Raw genomic sequence first — 25,192 nt, 5'->3', positions numbered from 1 at the left:
GTGCATGCAGGAGGCCACCAAAAATCTCACATCGGTATTTCTGTCTTTCCCTCTCTCTTCCACTCTCTAAAATCAATGGAACAATATCCTCGAGTGAGAGTTTTTTTTAAAAAAAGAATTTTATTCTAGGGATAAGAAATAAGGCATTCCCAGACTCTGTGCAGATTAAAACCTGTTCTCCTTTCTGAAAGAGTACAGATTATTACTGATTCTTCAATAAATTATACAAATTCAAAATATTACAGTTAGCAGGTTTGCATCCTAGAAGGATTTCCATAACTCACTGTATTAATCTCAGTATGTATGGACAAACCTGAGTGCTATTTTTTTCATTATTTCCTTGCAATGTTAGTTTTGCTTTAATTTTTTCAACACCTTTATTGAGATATTATCCACATGACATGCAGTTTACTCATTAAAAATGTACAGTTGACTTTTAGTATATTCACAAAGTTGTGTGTCGATCACCACAGCCAATTTTAGAATATTTTCATCGCTCCAAAAAGCAGTTTTACACTCCTTAGCCATTACTCCCCAATTCCTCCATCTCCTAGCCTCAGGCAACTATTAATCTACCTCTGTCTCTATAGATTGACTATTGTGGACATTTCATATAAATGGAGTCATAATGTGTGGTCTTTTGTTTCTGGCTTCTTTCACTTTGCATATGGTGGCATATGTCAGTACTTCATTTCTTCCTGTGGCTGAACAATACTTCATTTTGTTCATTAATTGATGGACTCTTAGGTTGTTTCTACTCTTCAGCTGTGATTAATAATGCTGTCATAAACATTAAAATACAGTTTTTGTGTGAAAATTTGTTTTTGTATACATACCCAGAAATGGAATTGCCAAGTCGTATGTTAACTCTTTAATCTTTTGATGAACTACGAGACTCTTGCAAAGTGGCTGCAGCATTTTACATTTCCATCACAGTGTATAAGGATTCCAGCTTCTCCACATCCTGCCCGATACTTGTTGTTATTTGTCTTTTTCATTGTAGCCATCCTGAGTGTGAGGTGGTATCTCTCTATTGTTTTGTTTTGCATTTCCCGAATGACTAATGATGTTGAGCATTTTTTCATATGCTTGTGACCATATGTAGATCTTTTTTTGAAAGGTATCTATTCAGCTCTATTGCCCACTTTTTAAATTGGGCTATTTGTCTTTTTATTATTGAGCTGTAAGAGTTCTTTATATATTCTAGATACAAATCCCTTGTCAGATATATGATTTGCAAGAAAAATTATTTCCCCACCCTGTGGATTATCTTTTTACTTGATCATGCCCTGTGAAGTACAAAGTCTTCAAATTTGATTAAAGCCAATGTATTTGTTCTTTCCTTTTGTTGCTTGTGCTTTTGATGCCAGAGCCAAGAATCCAATGCCTAACGCAAGGAAGGTCATGCAGGTTTACTCCTATGTTTTTTTCTGGGAATTTGATAGTTGTAGCTGTAACATTTAGGTCTTTGATCCTTTTTGAATTAATTATTGTATACGGTGTTTTTAAAAATTTTTTTCTAATTATAGTTTAAATTCGGTATTATTTTGTATTCGTTTCAGGTGTACAGCATAGTGGTTAGCCAGTCATATACTTTACAAAGCGTTCCCCCTGGTGTTTCCAGTACCCACCTGGCACCAGACATAGTTATTACAGTGTTATTGTCTGTATTTCCTATGCTGTACTGTACATCACTGTGACTCTTTCGTAACTACCGAGGCACTTCTCCGTCCCTTCACACGGTGCTCTTTTCATTTTTAAGTGCTGCGATCTTGGCTACCACGCAAGTCTGAACAGAGCCCTCAGAACATATCTCTCCGCGGAGTACAACCTTGAAACCTCCAGACACGAAGGCTTAGACATTATTGAGAACGCCGTTGACAGTTTGGAGCCCAGGAATGACAAGCAGAGATTCATGGAGATGTACCCTGCTGCCTTCTGTCCACCAATGAAGTTTGAGTTTCAGTCTCACATGGGTGATGAGGTCAGTCATTATTTTAAAACCGACGAATTGTCTCTTCACTCACATTGCTCCACCTGCTGTAGCCCAACAGTTGTAAGAATTCCCAGTTGTTTTCGCCCTCCTGCCTTTGCATGGGATCTTAACATAGTATTATCTCAGATCAGCCATTACTACCATCTTTTAAAGCAAGAATTAAACAAGGCCTAAAGGGGCCAAACAAATGTAGGTGCAAGCTCAGTTGGGTGTAAGCACTAAACTGTCCCAGGATAGTTAGAGAGTGCTTCCTCCACTTCGAGACATTCAAATTTAAATTCAAATCCAAACATTTTGCTGGCCCAATAGAATCTATCTGAAGACTTCTTATAATCCTGATTTAAAGACCCTCCCATAAAGAAAAAATAATTATAAAGGGTGAAAATGAGACAGAGTGAAAAAAATGCAAAACAATCCTATTTTCCCAAGGGGAAAAATCCATTTAAACCTTTTACGAGTTACAGTGGTATATTTTACTGTCTGTGGACGGGAAAACAAGAAGAACCAATTAATGGAGCGTGCTATGTAGCCCTTGATGTCCCAGCTGTGCAAAACAATACTTACAGATTAAAAACTCAACTTTAGTTTATTGTGATGACAGTATGTTTTAAAAAGTCGGTGTAATTATAATACCCATGGCAGATTTCTTTAATGCCATAATTTTTTCTGAAGCACCTAATGTTAAGACTCATAAGATATATGTTTGTGTGTGTGCCTGCTATATTTCTCTCTAATTTTATTTTTGCCTGATTTGATATAGTGAATTACTTTATTAGAAATGGTAAGTATTTTTAAAACCAATAGCACGTGAATTTGACAGGCGAGTGGCTTATGCTATCCAGAGTTTTTTCTCCAAGTGGATGCTGTTTTAATTTTTCATTATGGATGTGATAAACATACAGGGTGGGGCAAAAGTAAGTTTACAGTTGTGAGTATACGAAATAGTTTACTCTTGTATTATTACTCATTAATTAATTATTGTATTATTTTTCATATGAACAACTGTAAGCCCACTTTTACCCCACCCCATAGAATGATTAAATATCATGGACAAGTGACTTCAATTGGGTTAATAGTTTTTACCTTTTTAAAACTATTATTACTTTAATAGTGAGTCTGTTGCCTTTTTTTTAATGGCCAGTGCTGCCAGCAACCAGTGATTTCTATGATGTTTTAGAGACTCCATGAAAGGAAGTCCTCATCTGCCAAGAGTCTTTCTTTCTTTTTCTTCTTTTTTCTTTTTATTTTTTTGCCGAGAGTATTTCTAAAACAAGAAAGAGGAGGAGAAATTGTTTCTGGCAGTTTTAATATAATTAAAATATCCTAATTTTGACCTTATTCATGATTGAGATCATGGCCAAAATATCTTTCTGACAAAGCCCAAGATAAGTGGCCTCTTCAGATTCGTGGTGAATCACATGGTTTGGCTGGTGCTGGCAAGACAAGCCATGATTGAAAGATACTAATAATAGCTATTCACATATTTTGAGGTTTTGCTGTTCCAGGCAGTGTTCTAAGTGACTTATGTACATTATCTCATTTCATCCCTACAACAACCCTGTGGCATAGGCACTCTTATTATCCCCATTTTACAGAGAAGAAAACTGAGATTGAGTAACTTACCACAGTCACCCAGCTGACTAGACCCAGTAGGCTCTGCTCCCGCCCCGGTGTTGCCCGTATGGCCCATTTGGATCATCCTTCCCACTCTGCCTTCTGCCCTCCTCCCGAGTCATTAAGAATCCCGCGAGTGAGACATCAGCCGCAGAGCTCTGTCTCCAGCAACTGCCCCGTTCTTAGAGCGATGCTTCCTCCAGCTGCTCTCTTTCCAGTCATATCCAGGCCAAGCAGCTGCATTCTGCTCTTTCCACTTACGTAACTGGTTCATATTTAAAACTGAGGTTTTGAGGAGGCTGTTAAAAGTAAATATGTAACTGGAATCTGGGGATCAGCGTGATTCATGCAGCATTTAAGTAGGAGAACCATGCCTCTGCAGGCTGGCTGGCTGGTGCTCTGTTGTAACTGTGGCTTCTGATTCCCCACCAGGTGTGTCAGGTCAGCGCTCAGCAGCCGGTCCAGGCGGAGCTCATGCTCAGGTACCAGCAGCTGCAATCCCGACTGGCCACTCTCAAAATCGAGAATGAGGAGGTGAGCATGCTTTCTGCCCCACGGGTAATCTGAATTCTAATGTCAGCTGAAAGCCATTTCACGTGGCCTCGGCATATTGAACATTCTAAATGCAATCTCTTCATCATGTATTGTCAGCTAAGTTGGGGTTCCTAAAATGCTCTTTGTAGAGGATAAATGCAGATTCTGTATTCTACCAGAGATCAATACTTTACTAGGGATTCACTGCATACACATGGAGTCTGTAATTCACACTCAAACTCATTTGATAGGTTATCAAATTCAACATGTGTTCAAGAATATACAGTGTGGCATGAAACTTTTGACTGATGTGTTCATTTCATCATAACTTTTGAAATTAAATATTTTTATGATTTTTTGTGTGCTGTAGATTTTTGGGACTGAACATGGCATTATTGCTATAATTCGTTCAAAAATCGTATTTTTTAAAATATATTTTATTGATTTTTCTACAGAAAGGAAGGGAGGGATAGAGAGTTAGAAACATCGATGAGAGAGAAACATCGACCAGCTGCCTCCTGCACACTCCCCACTGGGGATGTGCCCGCAACCAAGGCACATGCCTCTGACTGGAATCGAACCTGGGACCCTTGAGTCCGCAGGCCGACGCTCTATCCACTGAGCCAAACCGGTTAGGTCCAAAAATCATATTTTAAAGTAATATTTGAATGAGAGTAGAAAACTGTTTATTTGCTGACATCAGTGGATTCAAATGGTTGGAACATAAATGTGAATTACAAATACATCTTGAGCCAGAAAGCAGTTGTACAATTCAGCTGTCTCATTCTGAAATTAATTTAATTGGATCCACGTTCTCCTTAAATAAAAATATGAACCCCAAATGTTTCTTGTATAAGTCTTGGCTCTCAGCTGTAATTTATAGGGACTAAACCAAACTTACTCATTGGAAGTTTACTTGATCAAGTTTTCAGTAACTGCAGTCAAAATCTATGCTCAGATGATATTATCAGGAATCTCTTTCCGTCGTTTTGAAGTGATATCTTCATGTGTGTTGGTAGGAGTTTCCTCCCCACCCACCACCCCTCCTTACCCCGTATTGGGAGAGCCAGGACTACATGATCCCTACTGCTTGCCATCTCACCCATTCCAGCATTTTAATCTCTGAAATAGATCCTTCATTGGCCTGACTTACCGTGAATACTTCCATCCAGCAAATGGGATTCTCTCATTGGTCGGCCTACTCATAAGTCCTTTTGATTAACAGCCCCATCAGAAATATCTATTCCTAGAGACAATTCCCATTAGTAGAGAATATGGAACAGACAAAAAAAACGCCCCACAATAATTCACCTTGATAAAATGAATTATCAAAATTCACTTTAGTACTCTGTTCTATTTCAATCCCACTGGGACGTTTTGAGCTATGTGAATGTGTTCGTTTCAGTTAAAAAAAGGATGACGTGTTTGAAGACCAGTATAGTTTGGTAAAAACCCATTGCAGCTTCCTGGATTCCATTCTTTCTAGAAGAACCCAGCCACCCCTTATTCAAACATGTGTATTTAAGTTGCAGCCAGTGTGGTTAAGACTTCAGTTTCTGTGTCATGCACGCACCACAAACAAGCCTTTCCAAAGGGAAGCTGTTGGTCTCCTTGAGGTGTCTGAGAGCTTAGGCCTGAGGGTTTGCGTGAGGCATCACGAAAGACTCAACTAATACAGTCTACTGACCCTGTTGAATTTACAGTGTGTATGTAACTTCCACTTTTTTTTTTTTTCATGCGTGTCCTCCTGCTGTTTTATTTGGAAACATTCTCTAAGTTCTAGGAAAATAGTGTGTTTTGCACAAGGTCAAAACTGGCAGCCCACAGACCTGTTTCATTTGGCCGCCGCAGTTTTGGCCTGTTGCACACAGGGAAGACTGGTGGCTCTGGCCCTGCATGGCCTCATGACAGGAAGAGCTGGGTTATTTGAATTTCCCTTTGCCAGCTCCTGATTTTCGTACACTGGACTAGACCATTTATGTTACCTGTCTGGCCTCCGCAGGCCTGTGAGTTCCTAACGTTTAATGATGTCCCTTTGGGCATAATTTGGAGAAGCCAGTGTCCTTATGAACTGATAAGGCAGGCAGCGCTTTCTGAGGCTTAATTGTTATAAATTTACTGTAGAAACAAATGTATTGGATTATCCTGAATTTCATTTTTGTTTGTTAATCCTCACCCGAGGATATTTTTTTTCCATTGATTTTTAGAAAGAGAGGGGGGGAGGAAGAGAGAGAGAGAGAGAGAGAGAGAGAGAGAGAGAGAGAGAGAGGTGAGATGAGATAGACATATTGATTGGTTGTCTCCTGCACACACTGCTACAGGGGCCAGGGATCAAAACCCTAACCACTGAGCATCACCCGCCAGGGCTATCCTGATATTTCTTGTGAGCATGGCTAGTGGTTTACAATTTGTTAAGTATGGAGCAATTCACTGTAGTGGATTCCCAATGTGTAAAAACTAAATTGGATTCTTGAGAAATAAATTGGATTTTAGACAATCAGTAGATTTCCATAGGTATAGAAGGAGGAACATGTTCCAACATATTTCAAGTTTCCCTAAGAGAACCTTGCTCACTCAGAGAAGTTTGGTGAAGCTGAAGTCATGTGATTAGAATTGTGATACTGTGGGTCAGTTCATTTCAGTACAATAAATATTTATTGAGCAATTTCTGCATTCCACATATTTTGCCAGGTGTGCAGAGTACAGAGATGAATAAGTCACAGTTAGCATATGTCTAGCATGAGAGCCAGACTGTAAGAAGTCATTCATATAATGTGAAAAATAAGAGACATAATAGGGAACAACATAGCAATTATTGCTAATTTGGAGTCCTGTACAGCACTTGTCTCTACCATAAATAAAGAACTTGCCCCTGATCTTCCACTGATAGGACAGAAAACAGACACATTGGTATCAAATCAAAATAGTCAAGTAAAGAAGCATGTATACTTCTATATAATTCTCTTCCTCTATAAAAAATATACACACTCATAAAGTCCAAATTTTACTACAAATAGTTCAGTTAACTAAAAATAATTACGATGGCCTGTAAAAAGATCAAAATTGAGAGAGAATTTCATCCAACTTTATAAAAGAAGGACAGTGAAGCTAAGTGAACACATGAACCTTTTCATCAGATCTTAAACAACTACAAATAATGGGCATCACTTGAAACTCTAGGGAGCCTTCTTAGAAGGGTTTCTCTGCTAAAAGCCCTCTGGCCATATTAATTTTGTTTGCTCCGCAGTGCTTGATTTTTTTTTTTTTTTTACTTAGTTGCTGTCATTTAAAAATTGCAATTTTTGAATTAAAATATTGATTTTTAGCATCTAAAAAATTAGAAAGTCTTGTTATACTAGATCTACATTTCTGCAGGATGGTAATCTGCTTGAACTGAGCAATAGATGCTTCCTTAGACACAGAGCATGTATATGCTTCTTGTTTGCCATACTCCCCACTCAGCCCAGTTGCCTCATTTTCATTACTTGCTTGGCCCTTGAAGATATTTGAGTTTACAACACCTGCCTTAAAGAAAAGAGAGCAGTCAGCATTTGTGAAATGACCTCAGTATACTTGTAAAGAGTAAAAGTTGAAAGAAAAGGTTTGAGAAGGACTTGGTTCAGTTTGTGGTTGTTGCAGATTCATAAGTTTGTGCCATTAATTGTCACTTCACAACTTTACGTTTGCCGGTTGAACCTTTAAAATGAGCGTTCTGTTTCATTCTGCTGCACACTTGCGGCACCGGTACCTCACTCTTGTGATCCCCACGTCCAGTCAGCCAGTCAACAAATATTAGTGCCCACTATGTGTTGTGCACAGAGAAACAGAGCAGAAACAACTTTATTCCCAATTTTTTTGTTTTCTCTTTCTTACTTCAAAGTATAACTTTATATCTGAAACATTAATAAATATTACTTTAAAAGATAAACTTTATTTTTTATTATTTTAATTTTTGAAATCTTTATTGTTGACAGTATTACCCGTGTCCCTTTTTTTCCCCCACTGACTCTTTCTAGCCTGCACCTACCCTACAGCCGCCCACCCCGGCCCCAGGCCTTCACCACCCTATTGTCTGTGTCCATGGGTTATGCATATATGCATATAAGTTCTTTGGTTTAAAAAGATAACACTAAAAGCAACCTAAATGTAAATGATCATTTTACCTTTCTCCCTATAAACATTTTCCAAAATCTTAAAGTTTACTTTTAACCTTGGTCATGAGGATTTCAGGTTAGGGGTCATTCCTGTCTTTTCTTTCACAGCTAGCCTCTGGAGTAGTTCCCATAGATTGCATTTCCCTTTTCTTAGACTTCTTCTTTCCTACCTTATCTACAGACAGCCGAAGAAAAGGAAGATGAATTGCATAGCTAAAGAAATTATGCCTTTCATATTTTTAGCACAGTCTTAGTTTTAAGTAGCGCGTCCCATTTTCAGATCGTCTGTCCCAAAATTTGGTCAAGAAAATCAAGTTTTATAAGCATGTCACTTCTGTGCTATGACGTATAAACAAGTCTCTCTTACGTTATAGATTTATCCCCTGAAAGGAATGGAAAAGACAAAAGCCTTAATTAATTCACAACAAGGTTTAATGAATGAAGTGAGAGCCCATGTAAATGTTCTTAGCATCACTTAAACTCTTTCACCAACAGTTTACTAGGGAGCTTTTCACAGACTATTCCCAAAAATATATTCCTTTCACAGGATATTTTCAACCATAATGAAAACAATTTTAGGCAAACATTTGAGACAAATTTTATGGCCTGGGTAATTGATGAGAAGTAAGCGTTATTTTGGTTATGATGTAGAAAAGTCACATTTCCCTCCAAATTTTCCCATGGTGCCAATGACTGCAGCAGAATCTCAAGCCATGTAAATCAGTGACCAAACCCTTAAAGGCAATTGTCAAATCCTTTGAAGACTTGGTATAAGATGTGGAGCTTGATAACCACTGGGTCATAATTGCTGTTTCTGATGGTTTCTGTGGCTTTAACTTCATTTTTACTTATTTAAGTAGCTCTTGCCTGTAACCTTCTACTGATGAGGTTAACAGTAAAAGCCTCAGTAAAAGACAACTGCCACTTATTCCTTAAATGACAGCATCATCTTGGCCAAAGTGGAAAACAGGATCAACTGTCTTTCACTGAAAACACATATTTTTAGAAGAAGTATATAAAAAGTATAGGGGTGCGTAGTGTCAACTGAGCTTTAACTCACTGAAGGGAGGGCCTTGATCCAGAAGAATACCAAGCAGAGTGAGGAGAGTTTCTAGAAAGACTCTGAATGTGAGTCACGTGGTAGGGTACCCCAAAGAAGTGGCAGGGCTCAGGATGGCTGTCAGCAAAGAAACCACACCTTATGGGGTGTGCTGACCGTTGCTCTGGCATCCACGGATTTGAAAGGAGGAGGATTTCAACTCGTTCAATGAACTTTTTGGCTCGTCTGCTGTGTTCCAGGCAGCATGCTCGTGAGTGGAGATAGAAAGGTTTGCAGGCTGTGTCTGACCTTACGCTGCTCCCCTGACAGATGGAAAACATAGTCCTCTAAGCAGCATGGTCGGTGCTTATGAGAACCGTGTCTCGTAATTGTTGGCCTCTTGCTCTTCAGACCACGCCGAGTATCACGTCCTCCCAGATGGGTCAGTAAATCCGAGTCCGGGTGGACCGCAGGAGAACGAGCTTTCTGAGACACAGCTGAAGGCAGGATGTCGTTCAGAGAGCCCTGGCAACGATGATGGTTTCTTCTTTGAATTGAGTTGTATCATTGCTGATAATGAATTTTGTTCAAAAATCAGGAGTTTTTGTAAACATTCCCCTAAATGCAAATATATGAATTATTAGTGTGAATTCCTCTGGAATGGCGGTAGACCCCTCTCCAAAAGCTTGGGGGGAGCAAAAATTGGACTGTTTTACCAGCATAGACAGTGTCACTAGCATCTGTACCCCCTGTTAGGGTAACCAGGAGTGAGGGAAAGCCATGGCAAGATGCTTAGACTCTGTCCCTGCCTTCTGTGGCCTGTGCTGACAGGAAGTTTTGCACCCTAATTAACTCTGACATTTATCCAATTGCTCTGTGTGTACATGTGTATACGGTCTCTTTCTGCTGATTTTTAATACATCTGAAATGATACAGTACTGTAATTGACATACATCCAAGATCAATGATGGTAAGGAGTAAGTAGAGAGGTGGGGAAGGGAAGGCAGTTCTGGGGTCACCTTCACAGATGGAATGATGAGTGGTAAAGGACCAGTAGGCCTGCACCAGGTGCAAGGTGCAAGCACAGTGCTATATAACACAGCAATTTTCAACCAGTGTGCCGTAAGGATTTTTAAAATATGCAGTACCTATTTAGTCAGGGTCACTGACCTCTTTTCCCTTAGATTGTCAAAGTAAAAAATGACAATAGCCAACACAACAATAGCCATCTGGTGTGAATGAATAAAAATTATACCTTTTTTTGTCAGATCGGCAAAAAATGTATTTTTTGGTGTGCCACAGAATTTTAGTAATTAGCTTATGTGTGCCATGAGATGAAAAAGATTGAAAATTGCTGCTATAAGATAGTGTGGTATGTGTTCAATTGTGTTCCCCCCAAATTCATGTGTTGACACATGATTAATAATATGGCCTTATTTGAAGACAGGGTCGTTAGGGTGATGTCTAACCCAATAAAACTGTGTCCTTATAAAAAGGGGAAATGTGGACACAGAAGCATAGAAGACAATGTGAAGGGGCAGAGAAGATGGCCATCCTCCAGCCAAGGGGGCCGCCTTGGGACAGGTCTCTCGCTCACAGCCCTCAGAAGGAGCCAAGCCTGCTGTCTCCTTGATCTCAGACTTCTGGCCTCCAGAATTGTGAGGCGATGAACTTCTGTTGTGTTAACCGCCCAGCCGGTGGTACTTTATGGCAGCCCTAGAAATCTAATACAGTGTGTTCGGAGAATAAAACCAGCAAGTCAACTTTCTGTTTTCTCCCATGATTGTAATGTTTTGGGCACTTGGCGGGGGGGGGGGGGGGGGGGGGGGCAAAAGAGCAAATCCACAGAAGTCACCTCTCCCCCATCTTTGGTTTTGACTATTATCTCAGAGTCCTTGCCACCTGGGCACGCCTCCAGGCAGTACATTCTTTGGCTCTTTTGTCATTCCTTTCCACGTTTTTTTGGCCTCTCCTTCCACTAGACCCAACTGTGTTTTTCCTGCTGCTAATGGGGAGTCATTACAAGCCTCATATTATCTGTTTCATATTTGCCTCATTATCTTCCCCCTTGTGACTTATTAACATGGCTTGTGTGTCAGAAGCTAGTGTTATTCTTCGTCAAGAGTATCCTGTGGGATAATATGTAGTCCCAGCCACCGTGTCTGCTGCTTTCTGTCTCATCTTTTATTTTTCCTGACAATTCCAAATTTAATCGGAACGCTCTTGCTTCTGAGGAAGAATTGAGATGAGAAGAAAAACAGTGTTGTTGACAATAACAAGGAATTATATGGCAGCTGCTGGGTCCACAGTAGGGTCTATAGTAAGTGGGCCTGTTACCAAGTGCTCGGGTGGGCATGGAGCCTGTCTGGTCCCTGGGCAGATGATACTCCAAGACTTTCATTAGTCTGGTGCTGGGACAAGAGTCTGCATCAGGGTCCACAGTTGGTCCGCAGACAGCAGGTCTATTACCAGATTCTCGAATAGGTATGGCACCTGCCAGGCCACTGGACATGTCCCTGGTGGGCAGAACTAGCCTCAGACCACAGCTGAGCACAGCTGGAACTGTCATGGGTCCACTTGGGTCCACAGCCAGGACCAAGGTCTGCAGGCCTGTCTCCAGGGGTATAGATGGGTCTGCCTCCCTCCAGGGCCCTGGGTGGGCAAGACTGCTCCTGGACCACTGCTGAGAAGGTTTGGATCCAGGTTACAGGGCTGCTTCAAGATCCAAAGTTGGACTAAGGGTGGTGGGCCTGCATCTTGGTGTACGAATGGGCTTATCTTTTGTTGGGTCCCCAGGCAGGCCTCATAGATCATTGCTAAGAGGTATTGAAACCAAGTTACAGAGCCACTTCATTATCCACAATTGGACTTAAGTTGGCGGGCCTGCCTGCAGATTATAGCCAGAAGTGCCGCCCACCTGGTACCTTGTCAAGCTGAATTGCTTCTGGACTGTAGCTGAGCTTGTCTGGAGGCAAGCTACAGAGCTACTTCAAGATCTCCAGTCAGGCCCCAACCGGTTTGGCTCAGTGGATAGAGCGTCAGCCTGCAGACTCAAGGGTCCCAGGTTCGATTCTGGTCAAGGGCATGTACCTTGGTTGCGGGCACATCCCGAGTAGGGAGTGTGCAGGAGGCAGCTGATCGATGTTTCTCTCTCATCGATGTTTCTAACTCTCTATCCCTCTCCCTTCCTCTCTGTAAAAAATCAATAAAATATATATTTTAAAAAAAGATCTCCAGTCAGAATGAGGTTGGCGGACCTTCTTCTGGAACCATGGATGGCCATGTCCCCCATTGGGCCCCTCGGTGGGCAGGACTACTCCTGGTCTGAGGCTGTGGGGGCATAGAGCTGAGTTACAGAGCCACTTCAAGATCTGCTGTTGGACCAGAGTCAACAGGTCTGCTTCCAGGAGCATGGACAACTATGCCTTCTGGCAAGTCCCTGCGCAGAGTAGGACAGCTCCCTGACCAGAGCTAAAAAGGACTAGATCTGTGTCAAGGTCAGCAGGCCTCTTACCTAAGGCACAGGTGGTGTGACTCCTCCTGGGTTCCTTGGTGGATGATGCTGGTGGACCAAGGCCAAATAAAATGTTAGCTGTGTTCACAGGGGTACAGGTCTGTTTCTGGGTCTGTAGCCGGGATTACTGTTGGCAAGCCTACCCTCTGGGCACAGGCCTACTTTCTCACGTCAGCCCTTCTCAGTCTTGGGCTCTGCCAAGGTTTTGCAAGAGCTCCCACAAATGCACTTTTGTCCATGGATGGCTGCCAAATTGTTGTTGTGGAAAGATATGAACAGGGGACCTCCGATTTTGCCATCTTGCTGATGTCAACTCCAGGAACTTTTTAAAAAAAATCTTTGTTGTTGAAAGTATTATATATGTATACTTTTCCCCCCATTGACCCCTTTAAAGTAACTACTTATAATATTGTTTTGTTTAAGTGGTGTTTATATGTCTAGTTCCTATAACGATGGATTGAGTCACTCAGCTGATTTCTTCACATCTCACTTGCCTCACATGATACATGGCCAAACCTGAAGCCCCTGACACAGGGAACTAACTATATGTTCATAAAAGAAGAACATCAAGTATTTTTATCAAAAATAAAATCCAGTGTTTCTTAAATATTAGTGCCCCTAATGGTTTGAAAAAATAAAACAAACATTCTTTCTGGAGGTTGATAATCTCACCCTAGATTTCAAATAACCCTACAAAAAATGTCCAGCAAAAATAACTAGGCACATGAGGAGATAAGAAAACATGATTGCCAGACATTAGACAATAGAGACATAACTGTAGACAAACTGTAGAAACTCCAAATATTGGGATTTTTAGAAACAAACTATAAAAGAGCTGCTTACTCTGTTCAAGTAGATGAAAACTAAGCTTAGATTTCAGCAGGGAACTATAACCTATAAACAGTGAAGTAACACATTTGGAAATAAAACACTTAGAAACTCTAAAACTGAGAAAACAGTAACCCAAATTAATAAATCAGAGGATGGTTTTAACAGCAGATTAGACACAGCTGAAGAATAAATTATCAAAGTGGAAGACAAATCAGTAGAAAATAAAATACAGCATGGAAAAACAAAAGGTAGAAAATATGAAGAGAAAGATAAGCAGTATGGAGAATACAGTGATGTTTAGCATACTAAATAAACACTCAGAATGAAAAATGATAAAAAAGAAATCAGAGAAAATATTTGCAAAGATAAAGGCTGAAATTTTATCAGAGATCATGAAAAACATCACACAATTCAGGAAGCCCCCCAAAATTCCAGGTACAATATATTTTTTAAAATCCTTACATAAAGACATCATGATGGAACTAGTAAAAGCAGATGGAGAAAGAAAAACAAAGCTTATTCAAAATAATGATAGACTGACAGCAAGCTTCTCATTCATCAGGAACACAGAAGCCACAAGAAAGTACAGTGATATGTTTGATGTATTGAAAATAAATAACTGCCAACTAGGAAAAATACCTTTCATAAATGAAGGTGAAATAAAAGATATTTTCACATCAACAACAACAGTTCACCACCAGAATGCTGGAATGAATTTCTAAAGGAATGCATTTCTTAAAAATATAGGGAGTAGGGTTCAAAGAATATAAAATATATGGATGAAGCCAAATGAGCACTGACCATACATGACAACTAATATTTTCCATTTAAATACATACAAATTTTGCATATATCCTCTTATACTACATTACAAAAAATAGCATATAATTCAGGAGATAGGTATTCTAAACTCTGTACATTGGGAAAAAGGATAAAGCTATTAATTTGTGTTAAACATTGATAAGCAAAAGTAGAGTACAACCTAAATGTGGAAGGTAAGTTTAAAAGCTCCTGGAAGCTAACATAGAACAGTATCTTTATGGCCATGAGATAGGAAAAATATTCCTTAAATAAGGACACAAAACACATGAATCATAAAGGGAAGGATTGGTGAATTGATTATCTATAATAAAGCATAATATGTTGATTAGACCGGACGTCCTTCCGGACGACCTTCCAGATAAAAGCTGGGGCTGCGAGGGAAGCCCAGGTCCCGGGTGCCAGAGGGAAGCCAGTGCCGGCAGCCGGGGGAAGGAAGGCCTACTCTTGCACAAATTTCATGCATCAGGCCTGTAGTATTGAAATAAGAAACCACTCATTGGGGCACTATAAAAAGAGTGAAAAGCCAAGGCACAGTGTAGTAAAAGATATTTACAACACATATAACTAATAAGACTCATATCTATTTACAAATAAGTAAGAAAAATACTCATAACCTGCAGAAAATTGAACAAGAGATTTGAACAAAGTGTTTCCGAGAGAGGAAATCCAAATTGCCTTAAACATATAATATGCTCAATGTCAGGCACCAGAGAAATGCATGTTAAAACCACAATAAGATACCATTATGCAACCAACACAGTGATTTAAATTTTAGAAGCAGGCAATACCAACTCTTGAGGATGTGGAGAATAGGAAGTCTCCTACTTTGCTGGTGGGAATACAAGTTAGAACGATAATTTTGGAAAACAGTCTGGCATACCCTATAAGCAATTTTACTCATGTACGTATGATCCAACAAAAACGTATTTATAGCAGTATTATTCGTAATGGCCCAAAACTAGAAGTAAGTCATCTGTCAACAGTAAAAGGGATGAATTATGGTGTATTCTTATAGTGAGTATTTAGCAATGAAATACTATACTCACAAGAAATGAATAAATCTTACTACATAAAGTTGAACAAAAGAAGCAAGATAAAAATCATAAATTCTGTAGGATTCCATTTATTTGAAGTGCAAAAAGAGAAAAACTGATATCTGATGTTAGAAATCAGGGTAGTGGATACCTTTGGAGAGGACAAAAGGGTGTGTGATGGTTGGGAGAAGCACAAAAATATTTGTAATGTACTCTATTTCTTGATCTGAGTGGTGGTCATATAAGTGTTTATTTTGTGATATTCATCAAACCATACACTTATAGTCTGTGCATTTTTTAAAATATATTTTTATTATTGACTAGAGGTCCAGCACACAAAATCGTGCACAGGTAGGGTCCCTAAGCCTAGCCTGCAGTCAGGGCCATCTTCCACCCTCTCGCCAGTCCACAGTACCGCTCTGCCGCCACCCACCCTGGTTCCCTGTTCACCATCTGGTGATCAGAGCCTGCAGGGCGGGGGTGGGGGAGGGACCAAGAGGTGGTCCATGCACCTCATAGCAACTGGTCGAGCAGTCATTCTGGTCGTTATGCCACTATGGTCGCTGGGCTTTTATTATATAGGATTTTGGAGAAGGGAGAGAGAGAAACATCAATGATGAAAAGGAATCACTGATCAGCTACCTCCTGCACACTCCCTACTGGGGATTGAGCCTGCAACCCTGTCATGTGCCCTGATCAGGAATTGAATCGTGACCTCCTGGTTTATAAGTCGACTCTCAACCACTGAGCCATGCTGGCCGGGCTGTGCATTTTTCTATATGTAGTTTTACTTCAATTAAAAAGATTATTTTTAATAAATGTAATTGACAAAAAACTAAAAATGGAACTCACATTTGACCCAGTGATCATACTTCTAGGAATATATCCCAAGAAAACAGAAACCACAATCAGAAAGGATATATTTACCCCTATGTTCATAGCAGCACAATTTACCATAGCTAAGATTTGGAAACAGCCTAAGTGCCTATCAGCAGATGAGTGGATTAAAAAACTGTGGTACATTGACACAATGGAATACTATGCTGCAGTAAAAAAGAAGGAATTCTTACCATTTGCAATAGCATGGATGGACCTGGAGAGCATTATGCTAAGCGAAATAAGCCAGTCAGAGAAAGATAAATATCACATGATCTCATTCATTTGTGGAATATAATGAACAACATAAACTGATGAACAAAAACAGATCCAGAGACAGAGAAGCATCGAGCAGGATGTCAAACCTCAGAGGGAAGGTAGGGGAGGGTGGGGGTAAGGGGGTGAGATCAACCAAAGGACTTGTATGCATGAATATGAGCATAACCAATGGACACAGACACCAGGGGGGTGAAGGCATGAGTGGGGGGGGGGGGGATGTTGGGATAAGGACACATATGTAATACCTTAATCAATAAAGAGAGAAAAAAAATAAATGTAATTGAGTGAACACCCAGTGATACGTGAGATTTATAAGGACTCACACATAAAGTGATGTTCTCAGGATAATTTTGAAGAAAGCCTTTCCTTTATATTGGTGATATGAGGTATTGTTTACCTGACTCCCTAATAGACTCTGAACCTCTTGGGGCAGGTCCTGCGTCCTCATCTCTGCTGACAGAATGGATTCTCACTGCGTGTTTGTGGGATTCACGAAATTATGTCCTAATGTGAGAAATACGTTCTTGTTCCCAGGTCAAGAAGACGACCGAAGCCACCTTGCAGACCATACAAGATATGGTCACCATCGAAGACTATGACGTTTCTGAATGCTTCCAGCACAGCCGCTCCACGGAGTCTGTGAAGTCCACCGTCTCCGAGACGTACCTGAGCAAGCCCAGCATCGCCAAGAGAAGAGCGAACCAGCAGGAGACTGAGCAGTTCTACTTCATGGTGCGTCTATTACAGGGGTGGGGAACCTTTTTCTGCCAAGGGCCATTTGGATATTTATAACATCATTCATGGGCCATACAAAATTATCAACTTAAAAATTAGCCTGACATTTGGTCAAACATTTAATTAACTCATCCCTAATGCCTTCGCAGGACCAGACCCAATAATTTCACAGGCCTTATACAGTCCTTGGGCCGGACATTTCCCACCCATCTATTGCTTCCCTAGCCACACTTGGAGCTCAGATCTGGCATCCCCAAACACTGCTTCTGGAATTCCATTAGAATCACCTAGGTCCTTTATTAAAATACTAGAGGCCCGGTGCACAAAAATTTGTGCACTCGGGGGGTGGGGGTGGGGGGGCCCCTCAGCCTGGCCTGTGCCCTCTCGCAGTCTGGGACCCCTCGGGAGATAACGACCTGCTGGCTTAGGCCTGCTCCCGGGTGGCAGAGGGCAGGCCCAATCCCTAGGTGCAGCCCCTGGTCAGGCTCAGAGCAGGGCCGATTGGGGAGTTGGGGCGCCACCCCCTGTCGTGCACAGAGCAGGGCGGATTGGGAGGTTGCGATGCCACCCTCAGTCACGCTCAGGGTAGGGCCGATTGGGGGGTTGGGGCACCGCCCCCTGTCACACTCAAGGCAGGGTCGATGGGGAGGTTGCGGCACCACCCCTGTCACGCACAGAGCAGGGCCAATCGGGGGTTGGGGCGCTGCACCCTGTCACGCACAGAGCAGGGCCCATCAGGGGGTTGGGGAGCTCCCCCTGTCATTCACAGAGTAGGGCAGATAGGCGAGTTGGGGCACCGCCCCCTGTCACACACAGAGCAGGGCTGATCAGGGGGTTGGGGCGCCGCCCTCTATCACCCACAGAGCAGGGCCAATCAGGGGGTTGGGGCGCCGCCACTGTCACACTCAGGGCAGGGTCCATGGGGAGGTTATGGCTCTACCCTGTCACACACAGAGCAGGACCCGTGGGGGGTGGTTGGGGTGCCGCACCCCGTCACACACAGAGCAGGGCCCGTGGGGTAGGGGCGTTGGGGCGCTGCACCCTGTCACACACAGAGCCGCAGGGCGATCAGGGGGTTGGGGAGCTCCCCCCTATCAGGCACAGAGCAGGGCCGATCAGGGGGTTGGGGCGCCTTCCCCTGTCAGGCACAGAGCAGGGCCGATAGGGAGGTTGTGGCCCCGCCCCCTGTCACACACAGAGCCGCAGGGCGATCAGGGGGTTTGGGCGTTGCCCCCTGTCACGCTGATCCCGGTGATGGGAGGCATATTACCCTTTTACTATATAGAATAGAGGCCTGGTGCATGGGTGGGGGCTGGCTGGTTTGCCCTGAAGGGTGTCCTGGATCAGGGTGGGGGTCCCCACTGGGGTTCCTGGCCAGCCTGGGTGAAGGGATGATGGCTGTTTGCAGCTGGTCACACACCCTTCAGGGTGGGGGTCCCCACTGGGGTGCCTGGCCAGCCTGGATGAGGGGATGATGGCTGTTTGCAGCTGGTCACACACCCTTCAGGGTGGGGTTCCCCACTGGGGTGCCTGGCCAGTCTGGGTGAGGGGCTGAGGGCTGTTTTCAGGCTGGGACTGAAGCTCCCAACTGCTCCTTTTTTTCTTTTTCTTTTTATTCTGGGCCAGCTTTAGCTCTGAGGCTCCAGCTCTGAGGCCTCTGCTGCTGAAAGAAGGTATCTGGTTTGTTTAGGTTCTATAATCGAAACTCTGAATCAACTTCAGCTCTGAGATCCCGGCTTGCTGAAAGCTGGTTTCTGGGGTTTTGTTTAGCTTCTATATTTGTTACAATGTTTCTTAAACTGCAGGCTCAGAGGCCAACAAGGCAGGCGGGGAACGTTGGAGTCCTCCGTCACTGAAGCAAGCAAGCCTCATGTTAGTTTCAAGCTGCCTGGCTGCCGGCCGCCATCTTGTCTAACAGTTAATTTGCATATCTCGCTGATTAGCCAATGGGAAGGGTAGCGGTCATACGCCAATTACCATGTTTCTCTTTTATTAGATAGGACTAGAGGTCTTGTGCATGAAATTTGTGCATGGGTAGGGTCCCTAGACCTGGCCAGCAATCAGGGCCAATCAGGTACCCTGGTTCCCCTCCTCCCCACCTCCCGGCCTCCCCACCTCCTCCTTCCCTTGTTCCCTCAGCGCCCCACCGCCACTGCAGCTGGTTGCCTGTCATGTTCCGTGGTGCCCCCTGATGGTCAGCACATGTCATAGCAAGCGATCAAACTCCTGAGGGGACAATTTGCACATTAGCCTTTTATTATATAGGAAGGGCCCCTGTCTACCCTCAGGGTTTCTGATTCAGTCCATCTGGAATAGGGTTTAGGAGTTAGTACTTTTTCAAAGCTCCTCAAGTAATTCTGATATACAGACACATTTAAAGAGGACGGCACTAAAATAGAACTTTTAAACTTTGATGGAAACACATGTCCCCAGGAGAACTTATTAAAATTTAGGTTCTGGGTTCGATAGGTCTGGGGAGAGAGGGACCTGAGGGTCTGCACCTCAAACAGGCTCCCATCAGACCACACTTTGAGTAGCAGGGGTCTAGGATCTACACGATAAAAGCAGCTGGATTCTAGGTAGCCTATGGGATGTCCCTTGACATGGAATATATTTTTAATATATTTTTATGGATTTCAGAGAGGGAGAAAGAGATAGAAACATCAATGATGAGAACCATTAATGGGCTGCCTCCTGCACACCTCACACTTGGGATCAAGCCTGCAACATAGGCATGTGTCCTTGACTGAGAATCAAACCATGACCTCCTGGTTCAACCACTGAGCCACATCAGCTGGGCTTGAATTTTTTTGTTGTTGTTGTTAATCCTCACCCGAGGATATTTTTCCATTGATTTTTAGGGAGAGTGGAAGACGGAAAGAGAGGGAAACATCGATGTGAGAGCAACACATCGATTGGTTGCCTCCTGCACTCGCCCCAACCGGGGAGAAGTCTGCAACCAAGGTACATGCCCTTGACTGGAATCAAACCCGGGACCCTTTAGTCTGCAGGTCGATGCTCTATCCACTGAGCCAAACTGGCAAGGGCTTGAAAATCTTTTTAAAGTTAAAAATGATTCTTTCCTTTTGCAGAAACTCAGAGAATATTTGGAAGGTAGTAATCTCATCACCAAACTTCAAGCCAAGCATGACTTGCTGCAGAGGACCCTCGGAGAAGGTCAGTTGTGTGAAGTAGATGAGAAGGTGACGTGGATTATATGTATTGTATCCTGTATGTAGCCCGTGAAGTGTGTGGATGGGGGATTTGTGCTTTAAGAAGCAGAGGACACCGTTTGTTTAGATTTGGCTTTGTCTGTTTCTGGAATCACCAAATTCTCCCTGGAACTGTTTTCTTTATGAGCTTGGCGCTAACCTTGAGGAAGAACAGGGAAATCTAGGGAGGGCTGAATAGCCACCACTGAGCTCCCGAGGGAGGATCTGCAGAGCACGCTGCTCCTAACCGTAGAGAAGTCAGAAGGAGCTGCATCGGCCCCCACCTGTGACCCCCCCTCACCCCTCCCTCCACCCACGGCACTTCCTCCCTTCTTGGACTTTCCCACCCCTCCAGCCCCACCCATTTGTTTTATTGGGCCAATATTTTTGTCCCATTGAATGCCTTTTTCGACTCTAGAAACCAGTAAAACCAGTTCAGGTGACTTTTTCTTTCTGTAGGCATTGATTTTAGTGAAGAAATAACCTAACTAAATGTATTGTTCTATCTGATAATAGCAAAAAACACAATAGTTACCACTCATAAGGCTTTCTCTGTGTCAGTCATTGTTCTGAGCTGCATATTTTACTGGACACTATAAATTTTAAATGAGAAAAGTGAGCAGGGATAAGGATTATAGGCAAAAGGGGCTATATAAATGTTGGCTATTTTTCTATCTTCAGGAAATTTAAAAGGGAAAATTAATATAAGCAAAGTCTCTGTCTTAAGTGCCTCATAGTCTGTAACTTTAATTATCTTTTATTCATATTCGATCCTGCTAGAAGTTATAAAAAGTGAAAGAGAATATGTATGGAAGTGGGAAATGAGGGGACTGGGTTGTGGGAGAAACTCAGGACAAAAACCGATTACTCCTGTTTGATGTAAATTCTTGCCTCCTACCATTCTAGAAACTTCCTTACCCATAAAGAAGTTTTTCTATCACTTTATTTCCTTGTTTTCCCCAGAGGACCTATTATCCTCAGGGAATTGGTACACAGAAAAAGGTCATCATGACCTATGGCTCCTTGTATTACAGTGAGGATGCCAGACTCTAAGCTAAAAGGCCAATTTCACTTGGAAAAAATTAACATTTAAACTACTAAAAAGTGTCTTAAAAAAATAAAATAACCAAACACAATGTATGAACTTTCATTTGACTCTGAATCCAAAAGCGAAAGTTATAAAAGGCATTTTCAAGACAACTTGGGAAATTTAAATATAGACTGTTAGATGATATTATTGAATTAATATTAATTTTCTTATATATGGTGGTATGGTGATGAAGGACAAGAACCTTATTCTTAAGAAATGCTTGCTCAGTGTCATAATGTTTGCAACTTACTTTCCAAATGGCTCAGGAAAAGAGAGAGAGAGAGAGAAAGCTCAGTAAGGCTAGTGTGACGAAACGTTAACAATTGGGAAATCTAAGTGAAGGACACATGAATGTTCCCTGCACTAGTCTTTTAGCTCTTCTGTAACTGAGGTTTCAGCTTTTAAAAAACAAGACCTTTTTATCCTTTGAATTGTTCTACCGTAGCAGTTGTGTCCCAGTTTTTCCTCTTTTCCCCTTCACAGTATCAGCCTTCTTTTCCCCTCCATCTTCTACAACTGCCTGATATTTCACTGGTGCCCCAAGATCAGCTGCCAGACCCAAAGCATAGGTTATCATACGTGTAGATGAATATTTAGGCACAGAGTCCTTCCCTGGCGGACTGGATACCACCTTAGAAATTGCGAGCTGGACGGAATTAAGCAGAGGGTGAATTCATTCTTGGCACCGCATGCAGACATGTGTGTTAATACGCTTGGGATCTCATTCTGAAACTTTTATGGAACTCATTCTACACAGATTCCCTTATGTTCCGGGAGAGAGAGCCCCACCGGTTAATATTCTTTTACATGCCATTATTAGCTAGGGCTGTATTTTAGCCAATTTGCTGAATCCACGCTCCGGATTCTCTTTCGCTGCTGAGCTGTGTACCTTGTGAACTCTAAGCCAGGATTTCTTTCCTTTGGAATTCCTTTCAGTCATTTCCAGTGTCCTAGTGACACAAGCTGTGACAGGTGTCCCAGGCCTTCCCGGACGAGATTTATTCTGCATGTGACACTGGACACTTCCCACCCAGTGGCAGCAGGCACACTGGCCTCTGCCCGCCGGTGGCAGACAGACCTCTCTGCTTCCGGGCCTGCCCCACGTGGAGGCTTGGCAGCACCCCAGTTGTTGGTCACTGCCTGGGGCTGACACTGGCAGCTTTGCCCGGAGAAAAACTAAGCATGAAGAGCACGCCCCACCTTTTAGCTGACCATTGTGAGCCTGCTGGCTTTCCATGCAGCCCTGTTCGTGTTAATAGGCTTACACCGAAGGACAGTAGGAGAGTTTCTGGCGCCTGTCCCACGGTGAGATAATTCAGCCGCAAGCCCTTATGGAGGAACCCAAGGCTAGGTTTGGCTAAGTTAAGTTAGTAGCACAGGATCAGACGGTGTGCTTGGGACAGCCCTGACTTTTTATATAGAAATCATATCTCTGAATTATACCGGCCCCACTGCTCCAGAAACTGCCTTCATCGTAAAAACAAATAGAGCCTAACCCAGGATTTCGCAGTTGATCGTACACGGCCGAAACTATAACTGCAGACATGTGTTTGGCCTGTCTTGCTGCTCACTTTTGGCAGGCTACCAGTGGCCGAAGACATCCTTTGATTTACAACATTTCTGAGCAACTACATTAAGGCTCTTAAAGTGGCAGCATCAAAATTCAGAATTCCAAATCTTTGAAAACTATCGAGATAGAAACATCATGAGCGGTTAAGACCAAAGTCGTCATCATCGTCTTCATCCTTCAGCAACCCGTAACATCCTTTTGTAATATCATTTGTTTTCAAATTGGAGAAGTTCAGTTGAGCCCAGTCAGTGAACACAGAAACCTTTTTCCTTTTTAGTAATGAGCCTTCGTGTTCACATTGGCTTCTTAGTCTGCAACGCTTGGAATTAAGGGGATGTAAGTATCAGTGCAGTGCTTGCAAAGCACCGAAAGTCTGACTGGAAGCTGAGTTCCATGTTATATTATTTCAAGCGTCGGGTGTGAGATTTCTGACAAAGGAATCACATAGGTTATCTTCACACTGTCTTAAGACTCCTGTCTTTAAGTAGGAGTACAAATATACTTTCAAAAGAGAAGATTATTGTAAGCAATTGATTTTTAGAAAAGCCCTGCAGTAATTGATATTAAAGAAGAAAAGGGACTGGGAAATAATGGCAGGAGTCCTGATCAGTCATTCATTAGGGACCTTCATTTTGTTTGAGTTGTGCACATGTTAAATATTTTATTTAATTGGTTTTTTTAAATATCAAATGGCCATCAAACTGTATTTTAGTTTTCCCTGATATTCTATGGAGAAAAAATACATTTAAAAATAATTTACTTCCTAATTCTCAAGTGAAAATGTAAGAGTGGGCAAATTGGGTGTTCATATCAAGAACAAGATAATCCTGAGTCATTTTTTTCCCCTCCAAATGGCATGTATTAGGGGGAAGGGGGAATGAGTTGTCTGTTCTTTTTAATAATTAAGTAACCTTCCAAAGGAAATGATTGAAATCGAATCTTCTGACCACTGGAAGCTTTCACACTTCTCTGGGAAGCAGGTTCTTCTAAGCTTGTGTGTTATTGATCTATTAATGATGATACTGATTAAAAAATAAAACCTCATTCATCAGTTGAGACACACTCTGTACTATTTGCCGAAGAAAATGGATGTGGTGGTGGCGGTTTTTCTGTGGAGGCTAGTCCTTGCAAAGCTTGCTCATGGCTCATTAATCAAAATGCATCTTTCACAGGTTTTTAATTTTTTATCTCATACTATTAACCATGGATGGATGGAGCAAAATGATCTTAAGCCATTTTATATATGATATTTTTCCAACTCAAGAGAACGTTTGGTTGGGATATTTTAACAAAAATAGCAAAGTATTTATTAAACTTACTTCATCATTTTGTTAAATTTATCAAACCTTCAGTAGTTCATATTTAGCCATATGGAGCAGATGAAGGTGTAAGGCATAATCCGTACCTTTCTTCTGGGGTCTTACTAAGTATTTGAATGGGGCGGGGGGGAAGACTTACAATTTGTTACAATATGTTACTTGGGAGCTCGGGTCTAGAATGAAAACAAACCTGGACCCTAGTGCCAGACCCATCACATACTCACAGCATGACCTTAGGCAAGTCTCTTGCCTTCTCTATGTCCAGTCTCTTATGTAAAATAACAATAATAATACTAGTACCTACTCAATAACATTGTTTTGAAAGTTGTGAATTAATACATAGAAAGCGCTTCCAACAGCACCAAAATAAATGTGTAGATATCATTGCTGTCTTTATTGTTGTTACTAGGTAGTTTATATCATCCTTTTATGTTATAATAAAATATGCAACATGACAGAATACAATACAACACAAGCCAGATAGTTCCTCAACCCTTTCCTCATCCTAATGACTCACCCTAGGTGATCTCAGGTAGGTCCCATAGCCCAGCACAACAGAAATGGCAGTGACTC

The 25,192-nt window shown here is 42.1% G+C and overlaps 1 protein-coding gene across 2 annotated transcripts in view; it reads left to right on the top strand.

The window, feature by feature from the left end:
- The window catches only part of SRGAP1 (SLIT-ROBO Rho GTPase activating protein 1), a 262,335-nt gene that overhangs the window by 194,159 nt on the left and 42,984 nt on the right, over nucleotides 1-25,192 (top strand). For both annotated transcript variants that reach the window (XM_081082308.1, XM_081082307.1), the window contains exons 7-10: nucleotides 1,763-1,984; nucleotides 4,043-4,144; nucleotides 17,228-17,425; nucleotides 20,521-20,612. In XM_081082308.1, coding sequence (XP_080938434.1) covers nucleotides 1,763-1,984; nucleotides 4,043-4,144; nucleotides 17,228-17,425; nucleotides 20,521-20,612 — 614 coding nt within the window. The remainder of the gene's footprint in view (nucleotides 1-1,762; nucleotides 1,985-4,042; nucleotides 4,145-17,227; nucleotides 17,426-20,520; nucleotides 20,613-25,192) is intronic.

This window comes from Myotis nattereri (genome assembly GCF_964212035.1).
Source record: "Myotis nattereri genome assembly, chromosome: 2".
In the NCBI taxonomy this organism is placed as follows: Eukaryota; Metazoa; Chordata; class Mammalia; order Chiroptera; family Vespertilionidae; genus Myotis; species Myotis nattereri.
The sequence above is the reverse complement of the archived record's forward strand: the minus strand, read 5'-3'. Positions and strand labels throughout refer to the sequence as shown.